Consider the following 21,091-nt stretch of genomic DNA (forward strand, 5'->3'; position numbering starts at 1 on the left):
AGCAGGAGAAAAACAGGAGCAAAAACACAAGACAAGAAAAAAAGGGCTTGCTGTGTAAAAACGGAGCTTCGCAGATGGACCGACAAAAGGGGACTGACATGACAGAGCTTACATACTGACCGGGAGCCAATCTGGGCGCCAGGGCAACCGTGACAGGAGTTGGCGCCACATGGTGGGGCCAATTGGGCACCATGGCAACCATGACAGAACCCCCCCCCCCCCTCAAGGGATGGCTCCAGCAGTCCCAATAAAAACAAATTACATTGCCTTCCAGAATGGGCTGGTGCCCCCGAGGAGGGTGGCCCCATTTCAGCCTCCGAAGGCTTGGTAAAAGCAGGAACAGGAAGCGGCTGGGCCGGCAGCCAGGCAGGCAGGCGGACGAGCTGGGCAGGCATACAGGTGAATCAGGCAAGCGGATGGGCCTGGCAGGCAGGCAGACAGAAGAGTCGGGCAGACAGACGGAAGAGTCGGGCAGGCAGACGGAAGAATCAGGTTAGCTGACGGAAGACTCGGGTTGGCAGACGGGAGAGTCAGGCAGGCGAATGGATGAGTCAGGCAGGCGAACGGACGAGTTAGGCAGGCAGGCGAATAAGCAGATGGGTGTAACAGGCCGGTCGCCGTGCGCGACAGGGAGGCCGACGTGCGCGTGCAATGCAGAAAGACAGACGAAGACCTCGGAAAGATCGGCGCCAAATCTTTCCGGAAACCCCATTCGGGGCACAGCAACTCCCATGGAGGGCGAGTCCGTGGGCCGAATGGGCGGGAAACGCGACAGCACGGCAGGGGAAGAGCCCCCGGGAGGCGGGGCTGTTTTCGACAGCCGACATGACAGGAGCTCAGTCAGCTGAGCTAATTGCTCCTGCTGGCGCCGCATGCTCTGTAGAATTTGCTGGAACAGCAGTTGAAGGGCAGTGACGTCACCTGACAATCGCCAGACCTCGCCCTCTGTCCTGTGCAACTGCTGCAGTGCGTACGGAGTTTCCAGCTCTCCCCAATCCGTGCTTGTGCTAGCGTTCGCTGGGTCCATTTTGTGGTCGGTTCGTACTGTCAGGACTAGAGCAGGAGACAGGACCCACTCTCATAACGTTACTCACAGTTTTATTGGTGAGAGGCAAAAAAAGTGCACACACGATCCAGAGAACGATGATCACGGGGAGTAGGTTGCTCAGACGTGGCAGTGGGAGCAATGGTGGTGTCGAGAGCGGAAAAAACGGGTCAGTAGCTGGGGTGGAAGAGCAAAACGTGGTAGATATCAGAAAATGGGTTGTTATTCGGGACGGGAGAGCAGACGTAGTCGAGATGAAACGGATCGTAGCGGGAGAAAAACACAGGGCAAGCGAAAAGGGGCTTGTTGTGTAAAAACGGAGATTCGCGGACAAACCGCCAAAAGGGGACTGACATGAGCTTAAATACTGACCAGGAGCCAATCTGTCAATTTGTGACAGAAGCTGGCGCCACACGGCACCATGGCAACCGTGACGCTTCCTTCTCTCTTTTTTCTCTTTCTCTTTCTCTCTTTTTTTCTCTTTCTCTTATGCTCAATATTCTCTGTTCCTCTATTTCTCTTTCTCTCTCTATCTCTCGCGCACTCTTTTTCTCTCTTTTTCTCTGTATATATTTATTGCTCTCTATTTTTCTCTTCTCTAATCATTTTTCTCTTCTCTCTCATTTTCTCTTATTCTTTTTCTCTTCTTTTTCTCTCTATCCTTTGTCCCTCTCTTTATTTTTCATTTCTCTTTTTTGTAGTTTCTTTCTCTCTTCTATCCCTGTCTCTTCTTCTCCCTTTTGTTTTCCCTTTCTCTTTTTGTGCTCTCTCTATTTTTCTACCTCCTATTTTCTTGCTTTTCTCTATCTTTCCTTCTCTCTCTCTTGTTGTCTCTTTCTCTCTTCATCTCTCTGTCTTACTCACTTTTACTCTCTCTTAATTTTTCTTCCTCCCTCTCTCTTTTTCTATTTCTCTTTTATCTACTAGCCTGGCCCCCGGGAGATTTATTTTCTAGTGTGGGGACCCTAACTAAAATGACTTTGACACCCCTCGTCTTTTTTCTTTTTCTCGCCAGCGGCCGTGTAGGGAAATCTTTCTTGAAAAACTGATGGAAAGTGACATCATTATTTATAATATTACTGACAATCCCGGACAGGTAGAAGAAGCCCGCTGGGCAGTTACAGGTAAGCAAGAGAAATATCTTCTGCAGTTTGGAATATGTGTCCACTTGATGTTGACAAAGCCAGGCCAAGCCACTCACAAAGCAACTTGAGCTATTATTTCTCTCTCTCTCTCTCTCTCTCTCTCTCTCTCTCTCTCTCTCTCTCTCTCTCTCTCTCTCTCTCTCTCTCTCTCTCTCTCTCTCTCTCTGTCTTTGTCTTTGTCTTTGTCTTTGTCTTTTTCTCTCTTTCTCTCTCTCTCCCTCTGTCTCTCTCTTTCTTTCTCTTTCTTTCTCTTTGTCTTTTTCTATAGCATATGACTAACCTATATTTTATGTTGACAATATAAGGGGGTGGTGTCATAATAGTTTGTAGTTTGCAATAGTCTGTGATCTGTGCAGCCCTTTGATTCTCTTTTTGATTAAGGGCTATACAAATAAACATGACTTGACTTCTCTGTCTTTCTATTTTCTCTCTCTGTCTCCCTTTTGTGACACTTTCTTTCTCATTTTCTTTACAGCTTTCCAAATATTTCTTTCACTCTATCTTTCTCTCTCATCCTTTCTCTCTTTTCCGATGCTCTTGTTCTTGTTCTTTTTCTCTCTATACATGTCTTTCTCTCTTTTTCTCTCTTTTTTTCTCTCTTTTTGATGTTTTCACTCTCTTCTCTCATTCTCTCTTACACCACCTCTCATTCTCTACCTTTCTTTTTCTTTTTTCCTCTTGCCCTTTCTCTCCCTTTCTCTTTTTTCACTTTCTCTCTTTGTGTCACTCTCTCTCTTTCTGTCTCCTTTTATGACTCTCTCTTTCTCTTCTCTATCTAATATTTTTGTATAAAAATGCCTTTATCCCAAACTAATATATTCCAATTCACTCAATTAGTTTTTTCCTACTCTTTTAGTCTTTAATTTACCAATTCTGGAGTAAAAACCGGAATGTTTGATCTTTTTTGGTATTATTCTGGCATTATCTTGAATTAACGCATCCAAAATCACTCACTCATATTTTTCCATGAAAAAAAGCTGATAGGATAGGTACACACAAGATAGACATAACAAACATGACATACACAGGGCCCAAACAAACGAACTTCTAATTAACTTAACAGAATTTGGTGATTTAGGTTTCTTTTGAATTTTTAAATCTGTGTTTGAATTGAAACGTGTACACTGGCTCAACTTCCTTCCTGCTTAAGCAACTCGGTTTATTTTGATCATTTTTTCTTTTCCTTAATGTTTACTTCACTTTGAAACCCAGTTCCGTGGAACCCCGTTCCACTGCGGACTTTTTGCGAAGGCTTATCCTTTCGCGGGCCTTGCACCCTCTTATTCACGAGAATTCGGGGCTCATTACCTCCCCGGTCCTCAAACCCAGCTTGTGTCCCAAACACTCTGATCCCTCGTCAGGTGACCAGTTGGGTCCGCCACGACCTACGAGAGTCCGCTTAAATCTAAACTAATTTTTATTTAACGTTTTTTCACTTTATTTATACATATATATATATATATATATATATATATATATATATATATATATATAATATATATATATATATATATATATAATTTAGTAGTGTCCAATGTATGCTTTAAAAAAGAAATATTGTGCTTACCTTAGAGAAGAGTGTGGCCACACCAGAGAAAAAAACAGGCTGTAATTTGTGATGTTTTTACCTAACTGTAGATGAGGACGACGACCTGTGGTCTCCAAAATTGTTCCCCATTTAAGTCACGTCGAGGGGTCACCAAATTGTTAGGGAAAAAAACTATATTACAAATGTAGCGTTTACCAAATTGTTCGAATTAGTTATCTAACTCCATTAACCAAACACAAACTTTATTCTCTTAACAGTGCATGCTCGTTTCTTAATTTTAGGGAAAAAATATTGACAAGAGACAGGCATTTTCACACGGGGACAGACTTATTTTTTTAAATTATCTAGCTAAGTGAATTCCATCCAATTAGCCGAATTATTGTCGCTCGAGCCTTTCTCTAGCCTGCCATCTCCCGTTCTCCGATCTGATCCCCTGTCGCTCTCTTCTGTCTTTTTGACACGTCGGGGCGTCGGCTCCTCCCCCATGGGCGGGCCAGGAACTCCCCACCTCGTCTGCCAGGTGCGTCACGAAGGCCCCCACCCCCATGGGGCGGGTCAGGTGCCAACTTCACCTCTTCCTCGCTGGAAGACACCGCTACGTCTAGACTGGTCAAAACATTCCCGCGCGCTTCCACGTCATCAGGACTACGTTCTCCAAACATCGTCTATCACTTGCGTCAAAAACTCTGATATCAACAGAACTAAAAAAAACATTCGCATTCGGAAGGGCGCGACCCGACCTTAAGCCTCTGTGAAAAATGCCCACTGCATTCAACAAATGTAATTTGTATTAGATTAAATCCCTTGTCGTCAAATAAATAAAATAAAAAATCCTTCAAGAGGCATTTTTAAAATATTTCAAGAGTAGTATTTAAGTAGCATTTCTGAATTTTTTTTAGCATTTCCATACTAAGACTTTTGTCATGTCTTTAGTATTTTTGCAACATATCTGTTGTTGTATTCTGTAGGTTTTCTGAGGTAATATTGATGTAGTAGTGTTTTTGTATTACAATATTACCTTAGTAGTATTTTAGTAGTATTTATATATATTTTTTCCATTTGAGAATGAGAGCAAAATAATATATGAGGTCCCTGTTTCCAAGTGCTAAATTTGATATTTAGATTTGTAGTCATTTTTTAGTATTTCTGTATTATTATTTTGTTGTAGACACATAGAGGGACAACACGGACAAAGTTAGCACAACAAAAAAACATGTTTTTATTAGCAGCACTCTATTTACTATTGTCATGATATTTTGTCCAGTTTTGTTTGGAGGGGCCAAATTCCAAAGCCTGCCAGCTGCAAGTGGCCTGCAGGCGGTAGTTGGCCCACCCAGCTCTAGAGAGATGCTTTTGTAACTGGCTAAACTGTCCTTGCAAACAAGTTAAAATATGGGATAATTAAGAGGTGTTGATATTGATCGTATTTCAACACTAGAAGTCCCAGAAATTTTCTTACCCCTCCGGAATGACCAGCGGACAGCCAAAAAACTGTGTGTCAGAACCCGAACCGACGGTAGACCCAAATGCGTAATGTTTTCACACCAAGCTTTATTTGCGAAAGTGTGGCAGTTAAGCGCGGGAACACAAACGGCAGCGATTCGGCACTCGCTGGGCAGAAGAAGCGGGGTAGAGAAGTCAGGCACGGGAAAATGGGAAGCCAGGGGCAGATAAGCAGGATACCGGACAGGAAAGACGGGATCGATACAGAATAAAAGATACAGGGTACACGAGCAAGATACAAGTGAGGACGGGACAAATGGAATTTATATCGGATACAGGATACACAAGCAGGATACCGGACAGGACGAGACAGACAGGATCGATTCCAGATACACGAGCAAGATACTGGGGAGGACGGGACAGACGGGATCAATACCGGATATAGGATACTGGACAGGACGGGACAGACGGAATCGATACTGGATACAGGATACCGGACAGGATGGTATCGATGCAGGATGCAGGATACAGGTGAGGACTGGTCAGACGGGATTGATACCGGATACATGAGCAAGATACAGGTGAGGACGGGACAGACGGGGTCGATACCGGATACAGGATACATGAGCAGAATACCGGACAGGACGGGTCAGACGGGATCGATACTGGATACATGAACAGGATACTGGACAGGACGGGACAAAGTCAAAATTGCTTGCCTTGCAAGTGTAGAGGTTCTTTGACAGACTGACAAGGAGTGAATGAGAGCACTGAGTTTAAATAGGAGGGAAGCCAATCAGGCAACGAGCAGCAGCTGGCGCCAAACGAGCAGGCACAGGTGAAGGCAATGGGTAATCGTGACACTGTGTTATTTAAAATTAACAACCGCACAATTGTCTGTAAATGCAGCATGAGGCTCGTTCAAATTTAATGTGTGTGGTGTTGATAGATGCATAAAAAGTCAGTTGGCAACGAAAGTATAAAAAAAATACTAAATATTTATGACAGAATTACTACAAAACTAAATATCAATTATAGTGCTTCAATACAGGGATCTAATATTGTCATGATTACTAACTCTGATCACCTGGAGCAATCATGTGGGCGCCTTCTGATTGGCTGGCACTTCGCTCATAAGCGCGCTGTGCCCAGACCTCCTCGTCAGAGTGTACATTAGTAACTCTGTGTGACTCTCCTGATTTCCCGTTCGTCAAGAACTCTGCTTACCTGTTTCTGCCTGCCTCCGAACCGACCTGTTTCGGTCCCACGCTTCGATCTCCTCTCCAGCCCCGGTAAACTCGACCTGCCTGACTTCCGCACTCCGATTGGCCACTTGATCCGAAGCTATCTCTCCGGCTCTGCTGCTGACGTTTGACGGCCATCACGTCTCCCACAAGCCCTGAACGCTTCATTAAATAAAGAACTGAAACGAATGCTCTGGGATTTCCTGGTCTGTTCTGGTCTCCTGATAAAATTATTGTTTTGCCTTCCTTCTGATGAAACACATTCAATATAAATACTACAAAAATACTACTATAGTAATAATATGATACAAAAATACTATTACAGAAACCTCCATCTATCCATCCATTATCTCCCGCTTATCCGGGGTCGGGTCGCGGGGGCAGCAGCCTTAAAAAGGAAGCCCAGACGTCCCTATCCCCAGCCACCTCCTCCAGCTCATCCGACGGGATCCTGAGGCGTTCCCAAGCCAGCCGAGAGACATAGTCTCTCCATCGGGTCCTGGGTCGCCCCCGGGGCCTCCTGCCAGGGGGACATGCCTGGAACACGTCCCGAGGGAGGCGTCCAGGAGGCATCCTTATCAGATGCCCAAGCCACCTAAACTGGCTCCTCTCAATGCGGAGGAGCAGTGGCTCTTCACAGAGTCCCTCCCGGATGACTGAGCTTCTCACCTTATCTCTAAGGGAAAACCCAGACACCCTGCGGAGGAAACTCATTTCAGCCGGGATTGTGTTCTTTTGGTCATAACCCAAAGTTCATGACCATAGGTGAGGGTAGGAACGTAAATCGACCGGTAGATAAAAAGCTTTGCCTTTCGGCTCAGCTCAGGGTCCGAATGACGGCAGACGCTGCACCAAACCGTCTATCGATCTCCCGTTCCTATTACAGAAACATTAGAACAGAAAAACTAAAAACATCAACGACAGTAATAGTGTAACATATTAAAGAAATACTACATTGAAACCAGGATGGAAATACTTCAAGTTCTTCTACATAAATACTACAAAAATACCACTACAATGAGACTATAATACAAAAATACTGCTTAAATATGATAGAAATACTACAAAAGTACAATTAATGTAATACAGGTATACAACAAAAATTATCCAATGGAAATACTACAAAAAACACAGTAGAAAATAAACAGATTTTGCGAGCGTTTTCACCAGCCCTTCCAAACTGGATGTGTTTTGATGGAGGAGCTTCCTGTTTACAGGCTTCAACTTTCTCTGCCAGGTTCTTTAGGACAGCATCATGCCGCCATCTGTAGCGGCCTTGGGACAGTGCCGTCTTGCAGCCTGAGAGGATATGATGAAGGCTAGCATTGATGGTACTACAGAGGGGGCAGATTTCATCAGTGCCAAACCACAAACGTACTACTACGGGAAATACCACCATATAAATACTACAAAAATACTACTACAGTAATATGCAAAAAAAAAAAACTTCAATTTACGATCACTAACGTTTTTTCTTCTGATTCTTGCACACAAACTGCTAACATGGCAACATTTTAAGACCCAACTGGCAGAAAAAATAGCATTATTTTCCTCTGTCTTCTAACCAAAACAAGTACTCTTTTGCGTCCCTCACAATATTTAAAGACAAATGAAAGGGCCTACTCAGTTTTGCAATGGTATTTATTTTCAATTCCCTGTTTTCTGCACAATGCAAGATTCAACAAGGTTTTGCAGGAGGCATTTACTGTTTTTGTATGTTTGCAGCCCTGCATGATAATCTAAGCCATTTTCAACAACACAAGCGCTTCATTCTCATTTCCACAGTGATGACCTGGGCATGCAGTGAACCAATAATTTCTGTAAGTATTATGCAAAATGTTTTCACACTGACTGTGCATTTAGTATAAAAAGTGCAATATAAAACTATTGTTTTATCCTAAAACCTTGAAAATCCATAAAGAGCACCCATCACATTTGAGAACTGGCACAATACCCCCCAAAAAACGTGATGTGTGTTAAGTCTGTGCTTTCACTCCTGTTTACATCCTATAAACCATTGATCCCTAACCACTGGCCTTTGGATTAGCAATGGGTCTTTCGGGTACTAGGACACAAAGAAATAACACATTTGCTTGTTATCTCCTATTGACAATTCTGCCGTCACACCAAACAATAAAACAATGTTTTGATGCGGTGCGTTTTGTCGTAGTGTAGTCAATAAAATATTTGTAACTGAAGGGTGAGTTTAGACTTTTACACTTGTAGGAGCACCTCATTTGTTATTTTCGATAATTATCAATATCAGGGAAACAGAATAATCTAAAGGATTGGCTCCAAAACAATATTACGTGGATTTCTTTTCACCGATTTTTGATAGTTAGCATACCTTAATCAACGCACACGCTCTCAGATTTACTGAATTCTATTTTACTAACAATCTAATTAGGAACTTGAACACTAAACAAACGAAGATAACAAAATAGAACATATCAAAATAGAGTTATCGCTTCTGATATACAGAAGAAAAAGCAGCGTGTGTGAAGCTAGGAGAAGAAAGTCTGTAGCAGGAATGAAAGTACAGATTAATAGTATATTGGTTGGTTGGTGGGTGGGTTTTGGTTGGTGGGTTTTGGTTGGTTGGTTGGTTGGTTGGTTGGTTGGTTGGTTGGTTGGTTGGTTGTTTGGTTGATTTCACTAGGGTCGCAGGGGCACCATTTCCTTTCTTGTGTCTTGGGCAAGTACAGCCTCTCCAGGCCAACATAAAACCGGGGACCTTTCGCATGTTTACCCGGCTTTAAAACAAGGAGGAAAAAGGTCAACTGACTAATTTGGCTTCACCATTGATCTGCAAATGAGGAAAACGCTTGAGGTGAACAACTTAGTATTTTTGGGAGTATTTCAGTCGTAATATTTATGTAGCGGTATTTTTGATTTGTACTATTACTGTAGTGGTATTTTTTTAGTATTTGTGTGGATATATTTTGAAGTATATCCATACTGGTATCTTTGTAGTATTGCTTTTATAAGTCTAATTATTACTGTGGTAATTTTTTTGGTAGTATACCTGTATACTATGTCTGTTATAGTTTTTTTGTCTCATAGTGTTACTACAGTAGTATTTCTATAGTGTTTCTTACTTATCAGCGTGAAGACAAATTATATGAGTTCCCTGTTTTGAAGCACTTAATTTGTGTAATTTTTAGTAATTTTTTAGAATCTTTGTAGTTTTTTTGCCAACTGACTCTTTTTGCATCTATGAACACCACATCCACCAAATTCCATTTGAACAACCCCACCTTGCCACTTGCCACATTTATAGAACAATAGTGGCAAGATGGGCCGTTGAGTTGTTAGTTTTAAAACATACAGCTTTTTGTAAACACATTCCCGGGACCTCTAGTGTTATTACAATTGGCTCAAAGACAGAAACTCACACAAAGTGCAAGGTAGATCCTTTGTCCTTCAAGCTTCAGTTCAGCAGCCAAGATGACGATCTCCACCCCTGCCATTATCTTGTCTTTTATTCCGTGTTTCAAAAACAATAAACAGTAAGACCTCGGTTATCGCGGTTAATGGGGACCAAAACCACCCGCAAAAACTGAAAATCTGCGAAGTAGCAACGCCACTTCAAAAATATTTATATTTTTTAGACCCGATTAATGGGGAGCGGATGGGTCGGGCCTTGATGCAGCAAGGGGGGCTTGCGTGTTCCAGTGACCCTGGAGAGCGATACCGTCGGGAGCGGGGGCAGCAGCCTTAAAAGGGAAGCCCAGACGTCCCTATCCTCTATGGACCTCCCATCCAAATTGGTAGCGACATCGTAGAGCCTGTCAAGAGCTTTGTTTATCTGCTGTCCATGGTGACAGACAATGGGGACCTAAAACCAGAGGTTCTCCGCAGAAGAGCCCTGGCAGCATCTGCTCTGCAGTCTCTCTGGAAACCACTCTGGCGGCACCAGACCATCGCACGCAAGACGAAGCTCCGCATTTACAACCTCGCCGTACTCTCTATCCTGCTTTATGGCTCAGAAACATGGCCCCTGAACGACACCCTGGCCACAAGAATCGACGGTTTTGATAGAAGGGCTCTCAGAACCATCGAGAACATCAGGTGGCCCCAGCGAGTCTCCAATAAAGAGCTCAGAGCCCGCACGTGCCAGCCCCGAGCATCTTCCTTGGTCGCACAACGCCGCACCTGCTGGTTTGGCCATGTCCTTCGTCTATCACCAGACCATCCGACACGAGCCATTCTCCAGTTCGACCCAAAGGCCGCAGGCTGGAGACGACCACGAGGGAAACACCGCACTCGATGGCTCGACGTCCTTGCAGGCGACCTCCAACAAAACGGAGTTGCTGTAGAGGATGCAGAACAGCTGGCACAAGACCGCCAGCATTGGAAAAACCTGGTTCATCTGGTCGGCTCAACGCACAGGGACGGGACCCCCCGACCTTCACTGGAGCAATAATCAATCAATAATCAATGGGGAACAAAACCACCCGAAAAATGGAAAATCTGCGAAGTAGCGATGCCCCTTCAAAAAGAAAAAAAAATCATCTCATTATCTGCCCCGCTTATCCTTATTATTCGCGAGCGAGCCCCTAACCCGCGGCACGGGTACTTTCGGGCGCGATACGCATGACAACGCGACAAGCTGAGCGGGTCGGGCTCTCCGCGCGGAGGCCGGCCTGTCGGAAGCGCAGAATTTGTACGGGAGTCGGATTTGGGCACAACACCAGCGCGCGGTTTTGGTGCAGCTTCCGCTTCACCGCCGTAATGCATAATAGTCTTTGAGATCCCGTCAGCAAACACGAGCTTTAACGTGCCCCACGAGCACCATGCTAAGCCGGGAAGGCTCTCGACTTACTCTGGCCGTACTGAGTGTACTGGTAGCCCACGGCTGCCACTGCTGGGTCTACGCGGCTTCCGCTTCACCACCCCCTAACCCCCACAGGCCCCCTCTACCCCTTTCCCCCCCATCGAGGGCCGTGTAGCGCCATGTAGAGCCATCGCGGCCCGAGCGGGAGATGTGACGTTGGTGACTTTTTCATCCGTGTTAACAAACGCATTTTGTAGAATACGATCGCGCTTTATTGTTTAAATAAACGCATTATATAGACTACAATCGCCCAATTATTTTAATTAGCTCGCTTTATGGTTTCATTAAGCGTATTATATAGAATACGATCGCTTTTGTCGAAAGCGCAGCAGAATGCGCGTTCACGTGAGGGGGGGAGGATTCTGTACTGGAGTCTGATTTGGGCATAACACCGGGAAACGAGAACGGCGCGCCGTGCTAGGGTCGTCGGGCGAGGGGGATTCCCGCAAAAAGTAGCGACGCCCCTTAAATTTTTTTTTTTAACCATTAAAGACTGCGAAGCTCTGAATCCGCGAACGTCGAACTGCGAAGTAGCGAGGTCTCACTGTAAACAAAATATTTTGGCAGCAAAAAAAAAAGGGATTTAAAAAAACTCTCAAATTGTTTACCTATCATTTTGCACGGCAGACACGTACCAAATTCAAATTTTCTTTGTGATATTGTTTGAAGAGGCGTTGATGTATTATTAAGCCCGCATCTTCTTCTGTTAACACTAGAAATCCCAAGAATGGTCTTGTACCTCCATAATAACCAGCGGACATCCAAAAAATTGTGTTATTTAAGACTAACAACTCAATGGCCCATCTTGTCACCATTGTTCTATAAAGGTGGCAAGGCGAGGTTGGTCAAATGCAATGTGGTGAGTGAGGTGTTTGTTAGATGCGTAAAGAATCCCTTAGAAAAATACCACACAATACTACAAAATTACTACATAACTAAATATCAAATTTAGTGCGACAAAACAACCTATTATTTTGTCTTAATGTTGATGAGAAAAAATACTATAAAGGAAAGTCTACACAAAATACTATTACAGTAATCATTCGATACAAAAATACTGTTACAGAAATATTATAAAAGAAATACTACAAAAAATCAACTACAGTGATAATGAAATATTAAAGAAAAGCTACAAAAATACTAGTATGGAAAAACTTCTAAATATTTCCAGAGAAATACTACAAAAATACCATTACATTAATACTATAATACAAAAATACTATGAACAACACAACTCAGTCATGACCCTTCGCTTGCTAATGTGAAGAAAATAATGTTTGGTGGGGGCTTAACCAGCCCGTATTTTTGTGGTATTACTCTAGTTGTATTTTTCGAGATGTCATGTATGTTTTTGGTGTTGGATTTTTAAAATTACATTTCCCCCAAAAATGCGACTTAAAGTGCAGGGCAACTTATCTATGATTTTCACTTCTTATTATGCATTTTCTGGCTGGTGCGTCATAGACTCTGGAGATACACTTATAGTCCGGATAACACGGTAATTAGCAAGCTCTGAAGGAATCTGATAAACTACTTTCTCGTGTTTCACCAGTATTTATTAAAGGATGCATATTAAAGGAAAATTACTAAAACAAGTTATTTAGTCGTTATAGAAATGAAAATGTACATTGTTTTCTCTCAAAGGATGAGTTGGAGCTCCCATTTACTGATGATGACTTTAGAAGAAGAAAACCACATCCAAACTTTAAGAAGCACCTTGAACTGGAAAAGCTGGTTGCCAAATTTGGCAAAACGGTGTGTTGGAAATGTCTTTATTGTATATTTGTATGTGCAGGTTTTGAAAAAAAAATATTGTGATCAAGTTATTTATTTCCTGTAATGTTGTAATACACGTTAGACCTTCGTATATTTCTGATTAATTACCCAAAACTGAAGCAGTTTAAGCATTTTATCTATGTGTTTGGTCATTTTATTCAGTGGACATGTGATACGATTTTGCATACAGTTCCAGAATCTTGCATAACAATTCTCAGAAACTATTTGAAACAACTTCAGAATGTCTGGGCGTCATTACTGAACTGAGATGCCCTCCCAAATCTGACCATCTGGTAATAATTAAAACTTATCATGATTTACTTATTTTAAACTTAAGCCCGAATTTCAAGTCAAAGTGACCAGAAACATGATCAATGTGTTTAGTTCATAATAGTTTTCCAAATTAAGAGATGTAGTGTCTCCAGACTGTCCTGGGTCGACCCTGCAGTCTCCTGCCCCTGTGGCATTCCAGGAATCTATCCGGGGGAGGCGTCCAGAAGGCATCTTTACCAGATGCCTGAGCGACCTCAACAGGCCCCTTTCAAGAATTATAATTAGAATATTCTTTATTGAGAAGGAGTAGCGGCTCAGCATTAAGTCCCTTCTACATGACCGAGCTTCCAACACTCTGAGGGGAAGCTTGGACACCTTGCGAAGGACACTTATTTCAGCTTCTTGTATCAGATCTTCTTATTGCCAGGACCCACAGTTTGTGAATAGAAGTGAGGGTTGGTGGACTAGTGATTCTAGAGCTTCACCGCTTGGCTCAACTCTTTTCACCACTACAGACCGTTACGACAGAAGCTGCAGTAATCCACTTTTTGGTGTCCCATTCCATCCTGCCCTTACGCAAGAACAAAACCAAAATGTATTTGCAAGTCTAGCCCTTACTGGAATCACAGTGTCCGGTTTACCTATACTCCCGAAGTCCCCCAACAGGACACCGTGAGGAGTCCACAAAAGTGATGACACGATGGAAGTACAATACACCCTCAAGTATATAAAACTGTTCCACGGCCAAGACAAACACCATTCTGCTTATCCTGAATCCGATATTAGACTTCCAGATAACCCTTTTTTCTGGTACCCTGAATAGACCCTTACAAGGAAAGCTGAGAAATCAAGTTCCCTGTCGTTGGAACACACTCTCCAATCCACCTTCTTAACACTACAAGTCCCAGGAATTTTCTTACACTCCCAGAATGGCCAGCGGACAGCCAATTGCTGTATTATTTAAAACTTGCCACTATTGTTCTGTAAATGCAGCAAGGCGGGGTTATTTAAATGGAATGTGGTGGGTAAGGTGTTGAAAGATGCATAAAGAGTCAGTTGGCAAAAATATGACACATTTAGTACAAAATTATTACAAAACTAAATCTCATATTTAGTGCTTCAAAACAGGCAACAAATATATTAATTTGTCTTCATTCTGATTAAAAAAAACATAGAAATACCAAGAAAATACTACTACAGTACTGTTACAACAGAAATATTAACTACAGTAATAGTAAAACATAATTAAGAAATGATACAATGATGCTACTATAGAAATACTTCAAAATACTTCTACAGAAATACTACAAAAATACCCCAACAGTAATACTGATTTGCATCCTCTAACCACTATTGTCGTAGCCGCACCATTTCCTGTGGTACGTCTGCTACATAAATTTTAGATAGATATATACTTTATTTATCCCAGCAGTATCCTTGTGTTCAAAATAAAACAATAATAGAGTAAAAGGAATATAATACATAAATACCCATTGTAACGTGTTGATATAGAGTATTTAAATAGTGCTACATAAAATACACACTGTAATAAAAATAGGGCAATATTGAATGTGGTTTAATGTGGGCTTTTACTCCCCCGGGTGGAGTTAAAGAGCCACGTGGCATGAGGAAGAAATGATTGTCCGTGGAACAAGACTGTGGCAGCAGTCTGTTGCTGCTCTTGCGTTTGGAGATGATGCTGTGTAGTGGATGTGATGAATTCTCCATGATTGACCGCAGCTTTTTCAGTGCCCGTCTCTCAGCTACTGTTGTCAGGCTGTCCAGCTCTGTGCCCACAACAGAGCTTGCTTTCCTCACCATTTTATTAAGACGAGAGGCATCCTTCTTCTTGGCGCTGCATTCTCAACATGCTGCCGAATAGAATAGGGCGCTTGTCACAACAGTCTCATAGACCATTTGTAGGAGCTTTTTGCAGATGTTGAAGGACCCCAGCCTTCTGAGAAAGTACAGTCGGCTTTGACCTTTCCTGCATAGAGCTTCTGTGTTGGCGGTCCAGTCCAGTTTATTGTCCAGCTGCACACCCAGGTATTTGTAGGTCTGGACAAATTCTACACATTCTCCTTTGATAGTTACAGGAACTGGGTAAGTTCTAGTTCTCCTGAAGTCCACCACCATCTCCCTGGTCTCGGTGGTGTTCAGGTGCAGGTGGTTTGCGTCGCTCCATTGGACAAAGTCCTGAATCAATTTCCAGTGCTCCTCCTCCTGCCCACTTCTGATACATCCCCCGATAGCGTCATCAGCAAACTTCTGCACGTGGCAGGTTTCAGAGTTGTACTGAAAGTCCGACGTATACAGGCTGAATAGGAACGGAGAGAGCATGGTCTCCTGCGACGATCCTGTGCTGCGAAACACGGTGTCCGATGTACAGCCCCCCTGTTTCACATACCGGGGTCTGCCTGTCAGGTAGTCTGTAATCCATGCTACAAGGTGTGAGCTTGCTCCCATCTCTGTTAGTTTACCACTAAGTAGCAGAGGCTCTATGGTTTTGAAGGCACTGGAGAAGTCCAAAAATGTAATCTTCACTGCACCCTTGCCCCTGTCCAGGTGAGAGAGGGATCGGTGTAGCATGTAGACTATAGCATCCTCCACTCCCACCTTCTCCTGGTAGCCAAATTGCAGAGGGTCGATGGCGTGGTGCAGCAGCAACCGCTCCATGGTTTTCATCACATGTGATGTCAGAGCAACCGGCCTGAAGTCTTGTCACCATTGTTCTGTAAATGTGGCAAGGTAGGGTTCTTCTGATGAAAAAAAAAAAATAATAAAGTAATAATACAGTGATAATATGATGCAAAAATACTGTTACAGATATATTACAACAGAAATGCTACAAAAAATAATCTACAGTAGTAGTATAGATGATTTAAAAATACAACAAGGATACTAATATGGAAATACTTCTATCCATCCATCCATCCATTATCTTCCATTTATCCGGGGTCGGGTCGCAGGGGCAGCAGCCTTAAAAAGGAAGCGCAGACGTCCCTATTCCCAGCCACCTTCTCCAGCTCATCCGACGGGATCCCGAGGCGTTCCCAAGCCAGCCGAGAGACATAGTCTCTCCATCGGGTCCTGGGTCGCCCCCGAGGCCTCCTGCCAGCAGGACATGCCTGGAACACCCCCCGAGGGAGGCGTCCAGGAGGCATCCTTGTCAGATGCCCAAGCCACCTCAACTGGCTCCTCTCAATGCGGAGGAGCAGTGGCTCTTCACAGAGTCCCTCCCGGATGACTGAGCTTCTCACCTCATCTCTAAGGGAAAACCCAGACACCATGCGGAGGAAACTCATTTCGGCCACTTGTGTTCTTTCGGTCAAAACCCAAAGTTCATGACCATAGGTGAGGGTAGGACCGTAAATCGACCGGTAGATCAAGAACTTTGCCTTCCGGCTCAGCCCCCTCTTCACCACGATGGACCGGTACAGGGTCAGAATGACGGCAGACGCTGCACCGACCCGTCTGTCAATCTCCCATTCCATCCTACCCTCACTCATGAACAAGACCCCAAGATACTTGAACTCTCCCACTTGGGGCAAGATCTCATCCCCAACCCGGAGGGAACATGCCACCCTTTTCTGGCTGAGTACCATGGTCTCGGACTTAGAGGTACTGATCCTCATCCTGGCCGCTTCACACTCGACTGCGAATCGCTTCAGCGAGAGCTGAAGATCACGGCCTGAGGAAGACAACAGCACCACGTCATCTGCAAAAAGCAGTGACGCAATGCTGAGGCCCCCAAACTGGACTCCATCCCCACCAAGGCTACGCCTAGAAATTCTGTCCATAAAAGTTATGAACAGAATCGGTGACAAAGGGCAGCCCTGGCGGAGTCCAACCCTCACCGGGAACAAATCCGACTTACTGCCGGGAATGCGGACCAGACTCTTGCACCGGGCATACAGGGACCGCACAGCCCTGATAAGACTGTGCGGTAACCCATACTCCCGAAGCACCCCCCACAGGGCCTCCCGAGGAACAAGGTCGAATGCCTTCTCCAAGTCCACAAAACACATGTAGACCGGACAGGAAACTCCCATGCAACCTTTAAGGACCCTGCAGAGTGTGTAGAGCTGGTCCAGTGTTCCATGGCATGTGTAGAGCTGGTCCAGTGTTCCACGGACAGGACGAAAACCACAGTATTCCTCCTGAATCCGAGATTCGACCTCCTGGCTGACCCTCCTCTCCAGTACCCCTGAATAGACCTTACCAGGGAGGCTGAGAAGTGTGATTCCCCTGTAGTTGGAACACACTTTCTGGCCCCCCCTCTTAAAAAGGGGAACCACCACCCCAGTCTGCCAGTCCAGAGGCACTGTCCCCGATGTCCACGTGATGTTGCAGAGGCGTGTCAACCATGACACGCCCACAACATCCAGAGCCTTTATGAACTTCGGGCGGATCTCATCGAAATACTTTAAAATATTTATTGAGAAATACTACAAAAATACCAATATAGTAATACTATAATACAAAAATACTTTTACAGAAATGATGACAGAAATAATACAAAAATACTTCTACAGAATTATTACGACCAGAATACTACAAAAGTAAATTTACGGTAATACAACAAAAATACCACAGATATACTACAAAAATCCCATGGAAATACTGCAAAAACTGTGTAGAAATATTACAAAATACTACAACATATGAGTACAATAATACTATAAAAATACTACAGCAATGCTACAAAATAACCACAAAAATACAACAAGAGTAAAACTAAAAAAATACGGGCTGGCCACGCCCCCCACCAAACAATCTTTTCTTCAAATCAGCATGCGAAGGTTCATTACTGAGTTGTGGCATTAACACCAGAGTTTGCCTCATTTGTAAATCGATAGTGAAACTAATCCAGTCAGTTGGCTGTCATTTGCTGTAACCTATCTGACTGCTTGTAAAATTTGTGTTGATATTCAATGTTGATCTTTCCTGGGAGAGTGAAATGTCTTTCTGGTCTTTGTTAAAGTGCTGAGTCAGTTTTTGGCATTTTAACACAGACAAAGTGCAGCTTCAATACCACTGAGAGAGAGTAGGAGTGGAATAATCCCTCATAGGATTGCGTTCAAAAAACATCCCGCGATAGTCAAAACCTGTGAAGTGGAAACCTTATTTACTATCTATATATTACTCAATTTACAGGATGAAATATATGCACAACAAATAATAGTATTGTTCTTAGAAAAGTTTTTCTTTTTAGAAATATCTTCTGTACTTTTAAATTATACTTTATAAAATCTTGCCATTGCATTGCACAGCTGTATGGATTGATGACACAATCCACTTTACATGATATTTTGCTGCCGTCCTGTGGACGTAATGGAAAACTACATTTTCCTTCCAGTTCTTTCTTACAAAAACTGAATATATTTTTTTACATTATCAAACATTTTTGAAAAAACCCCAGGGAGCGACAAAGACCCGCAGAACAAGTTTATCCGGTTGACAAGTCGAGCTTTGTTGGAGATAGAAAGTATCTTCCTCTGTGTAGGCAATCAAAATGGGGAACACACTGCACGATGAAAATTCACAAAGTAGCAAAATCATGATAATAGGGATGACTGTATACCTTCCATCTTTCTTGCATATGTGAAGTCTACGATTATGGGTTTGAAATTATTATTTTTGACACTGTTGTTTAATTAAAAAACATCTTTACAAACTATTTGTTTCGCTTTTAGGATGAATCATTGTTTTCCACATGTGTTGTGGTGTCTGGACTTCAATACGGAATGGGAGAGCAAGTCTTCCATCTCTTTTTCAAAGTGAGATTTGAACTTACTGTTGCTTATTCTTGCAATGAAGTGTGGCAAATAAAATTGCCTGTTTAACCTACATATGGCATACAGTGAAGAAAATAAGTATTTGAACACCCTGCTATTTTGCTATTTCTCCCACTTAGAAATCATGAAGGGGTCTGAAATTTTGATCATAGGTGCATGTTCACTGTAGGCGAGACTAACATGACATGTTTTTTTTTCACACTCTATTTGTGTGATACAGCTGCAAATAAGTATGTAAACACCTGTGTATAATCTAGAATTCTGACCCTGAAAGACCTGTTAGTCCGCCCATTATAAGTCCACCAGCACTCCGTGTATCATCATGAATCAGATGCACTTGTTTGGGGTCGTTAGCTACATAAAGACACCTCTCCCCCCCTTACAATCAGTAAGACATTCACTTGTAACATGGGGAAGACAAAAGAGCTGTCCAAAGACACCAGAGACAAAATTGTACACCTACACAAGGCTGGAAAGGGCTAAGGAGCAATTGCCAAGCAGCTTGGTGAAAAGAGGTCCACTGTTGGCGCAATCATTAAAATTGGAAGAAGCTAAACATGATGGTCAATCTCAATCGGAGTGGAGCCCCATGCAAGATATTACTTTGTGGGGTCTCAATGATTCTAAGAAAGGTGAGGAATCAGCCCAGAACTCCACGACAGGAGTTTGTCAAAGACCTGAGAAGAGCTGTGACCTCCATTTCCAAGGTGACTGTAGGATACACCAGACGTCATGGTTTGTAATCATGCATGGCATGAAAGGTTACCTTTCTTAAATCACCACATGTCAAGGCCCGTCTTAAGTGTGCATATGACCATTCTGATAATAAGGGTAGTCATGGGAGATAATTCGTGGTCAGAGGAGACCAAAATAGAACGTTTTAGTCATAATTCCACTAAGCGTGTTTGGAGGAAGAAGAATGAATTGTACAATCCGAAGAACACCATCTCTACGGTGAAGCATGGGGGTGGTATCATCATGCTTTGGAGGTGTTTTTCTGCACATGGGACAGGACAAGTGGACTTCCATAGAGGATGACTGGGGCTGTGTATTGTGAGATTTTGGAGAACAACCCCCTTCCCTCAGTCAGAGCATTGAAGATGGGTCGTGGCTGGGTCCTCCAACACGACAACAACCCGAAGCACACAGCCAGGAAAACCAAAGAGTGGCTCAGCAAGAAGCATATCAAGGTTCCAGCATGGCCCAGCCAGTGTCCAAACCTGAACCCAATCGAAAATCTTTGGTGGGAGCTCAAATTCCGTTTCCAGAAACCTGACTGATCTAGAGAATATCTGTGTGGAAGAGTAGGCCAAGATCCCTCCTGCAGTGTGTGCAAACCGTGTGAAAGACTTCAGGAAACATTCGACCTGAGTCCCATTCTTCGCACTTTCACTCGCTATGTGCCCTAGTCACTCGGTTTTGAGCGTTCACGTGAAAATGGGGTGTGTCCCGATACTCTCAAGACCGAGGGAGAAGTGCTCTCAAACCATGTCATAACCACTTCAGACGGAGGGAGCTCCCTACCTCACTTGGCGGCGAAGTGACTACCTAGAAGGCTTTGCGAATTCTCAATATCAACAAACATGCCCGGAAAGGAACCGCACAAATGTAAGTAGTTTTCCACAACCACGCATGTATTTGCAACAAAATGTATTGAGATATCTTAGTTAGACGTGAATGCAATAGAAAATCGTATTTTCGCGTTAAAACATGAACATTGCAAAATCGCTACTTTACGAAGTGCACAAATCTACCAAGGGAGCTGCCAAAAAAGAATCTTCACGCTACAAACTGTAAAGTAGGATAACTGTGCAGAAAATCACGGTTCAGCCCATCCTTGTTTGTATCTTAAACGAGTCATGCTTTTACATCTACATGGCCAGTCGCTAAAGGAGCATAGTCAGAATAACGTTCTGAACATAAGCGCTTGTTTACTGCACACAATTTCGGGTGTCGTGTTTTATTTACAATATGATTCTTT

General features: G+C 43.3%; 1 protein-coding gene across 6 annotated transcripts in view; it reads left to right on the forward strand.

The window, feature by feature from the left end:
* The window catches only part of ak7b (adenylate kinase 7b), a 98,866-nt gene that overhangs the window by 12,022 nt on the left and 65,753 nt on the right, over positions 1-21,091 (forward strand). For 4 of the 6 annotated variants that reach the window (XR_015852837.1, XM_088354059.1, XM_088354057.1 and 1 more), the window contains exons 4-7: positions 2,061-2,169; positions 8,152-8,246; positions 12,908-13,018; positions 19,009-19,092. Coding sequence is in view for 5 of the 6 variants with exons in the window: in XM_088354059.1 (XP_088210185.1) it covers positions 2,061-2,169; positions 8,152-8,246; positions 12,908-13,018; positions 19,009-19,092 (399 nt within the window). In the remaining variant the exon portion in view is untranslated. The remainder of the gene's footprint in view (positions 1-2,060; positions 2,170-8,151; positions 8,247-12,907; positions 13,019-19,008; positions 19,093-21,091) is intronic. The other 2 variants (XM_088354058.1, XM_088354062.1) reach the window with 2 other exon arrangements.

This window comes from Urocampus carinirostris, chromosome 15 (genome assembly GCF_059441175.1).
Source record: "Urocampus carinirostris isolate Australia breed hairy pipefish chromosome 15, RoL_Ucar_1.0, whole genome shotgun sequence".
NCBI lineage: Eukaryota > Metazoa > Chordata > Actinopteri > Syngnathiformes > Syngnathidae > Urocampus > Urocampus carinirostris.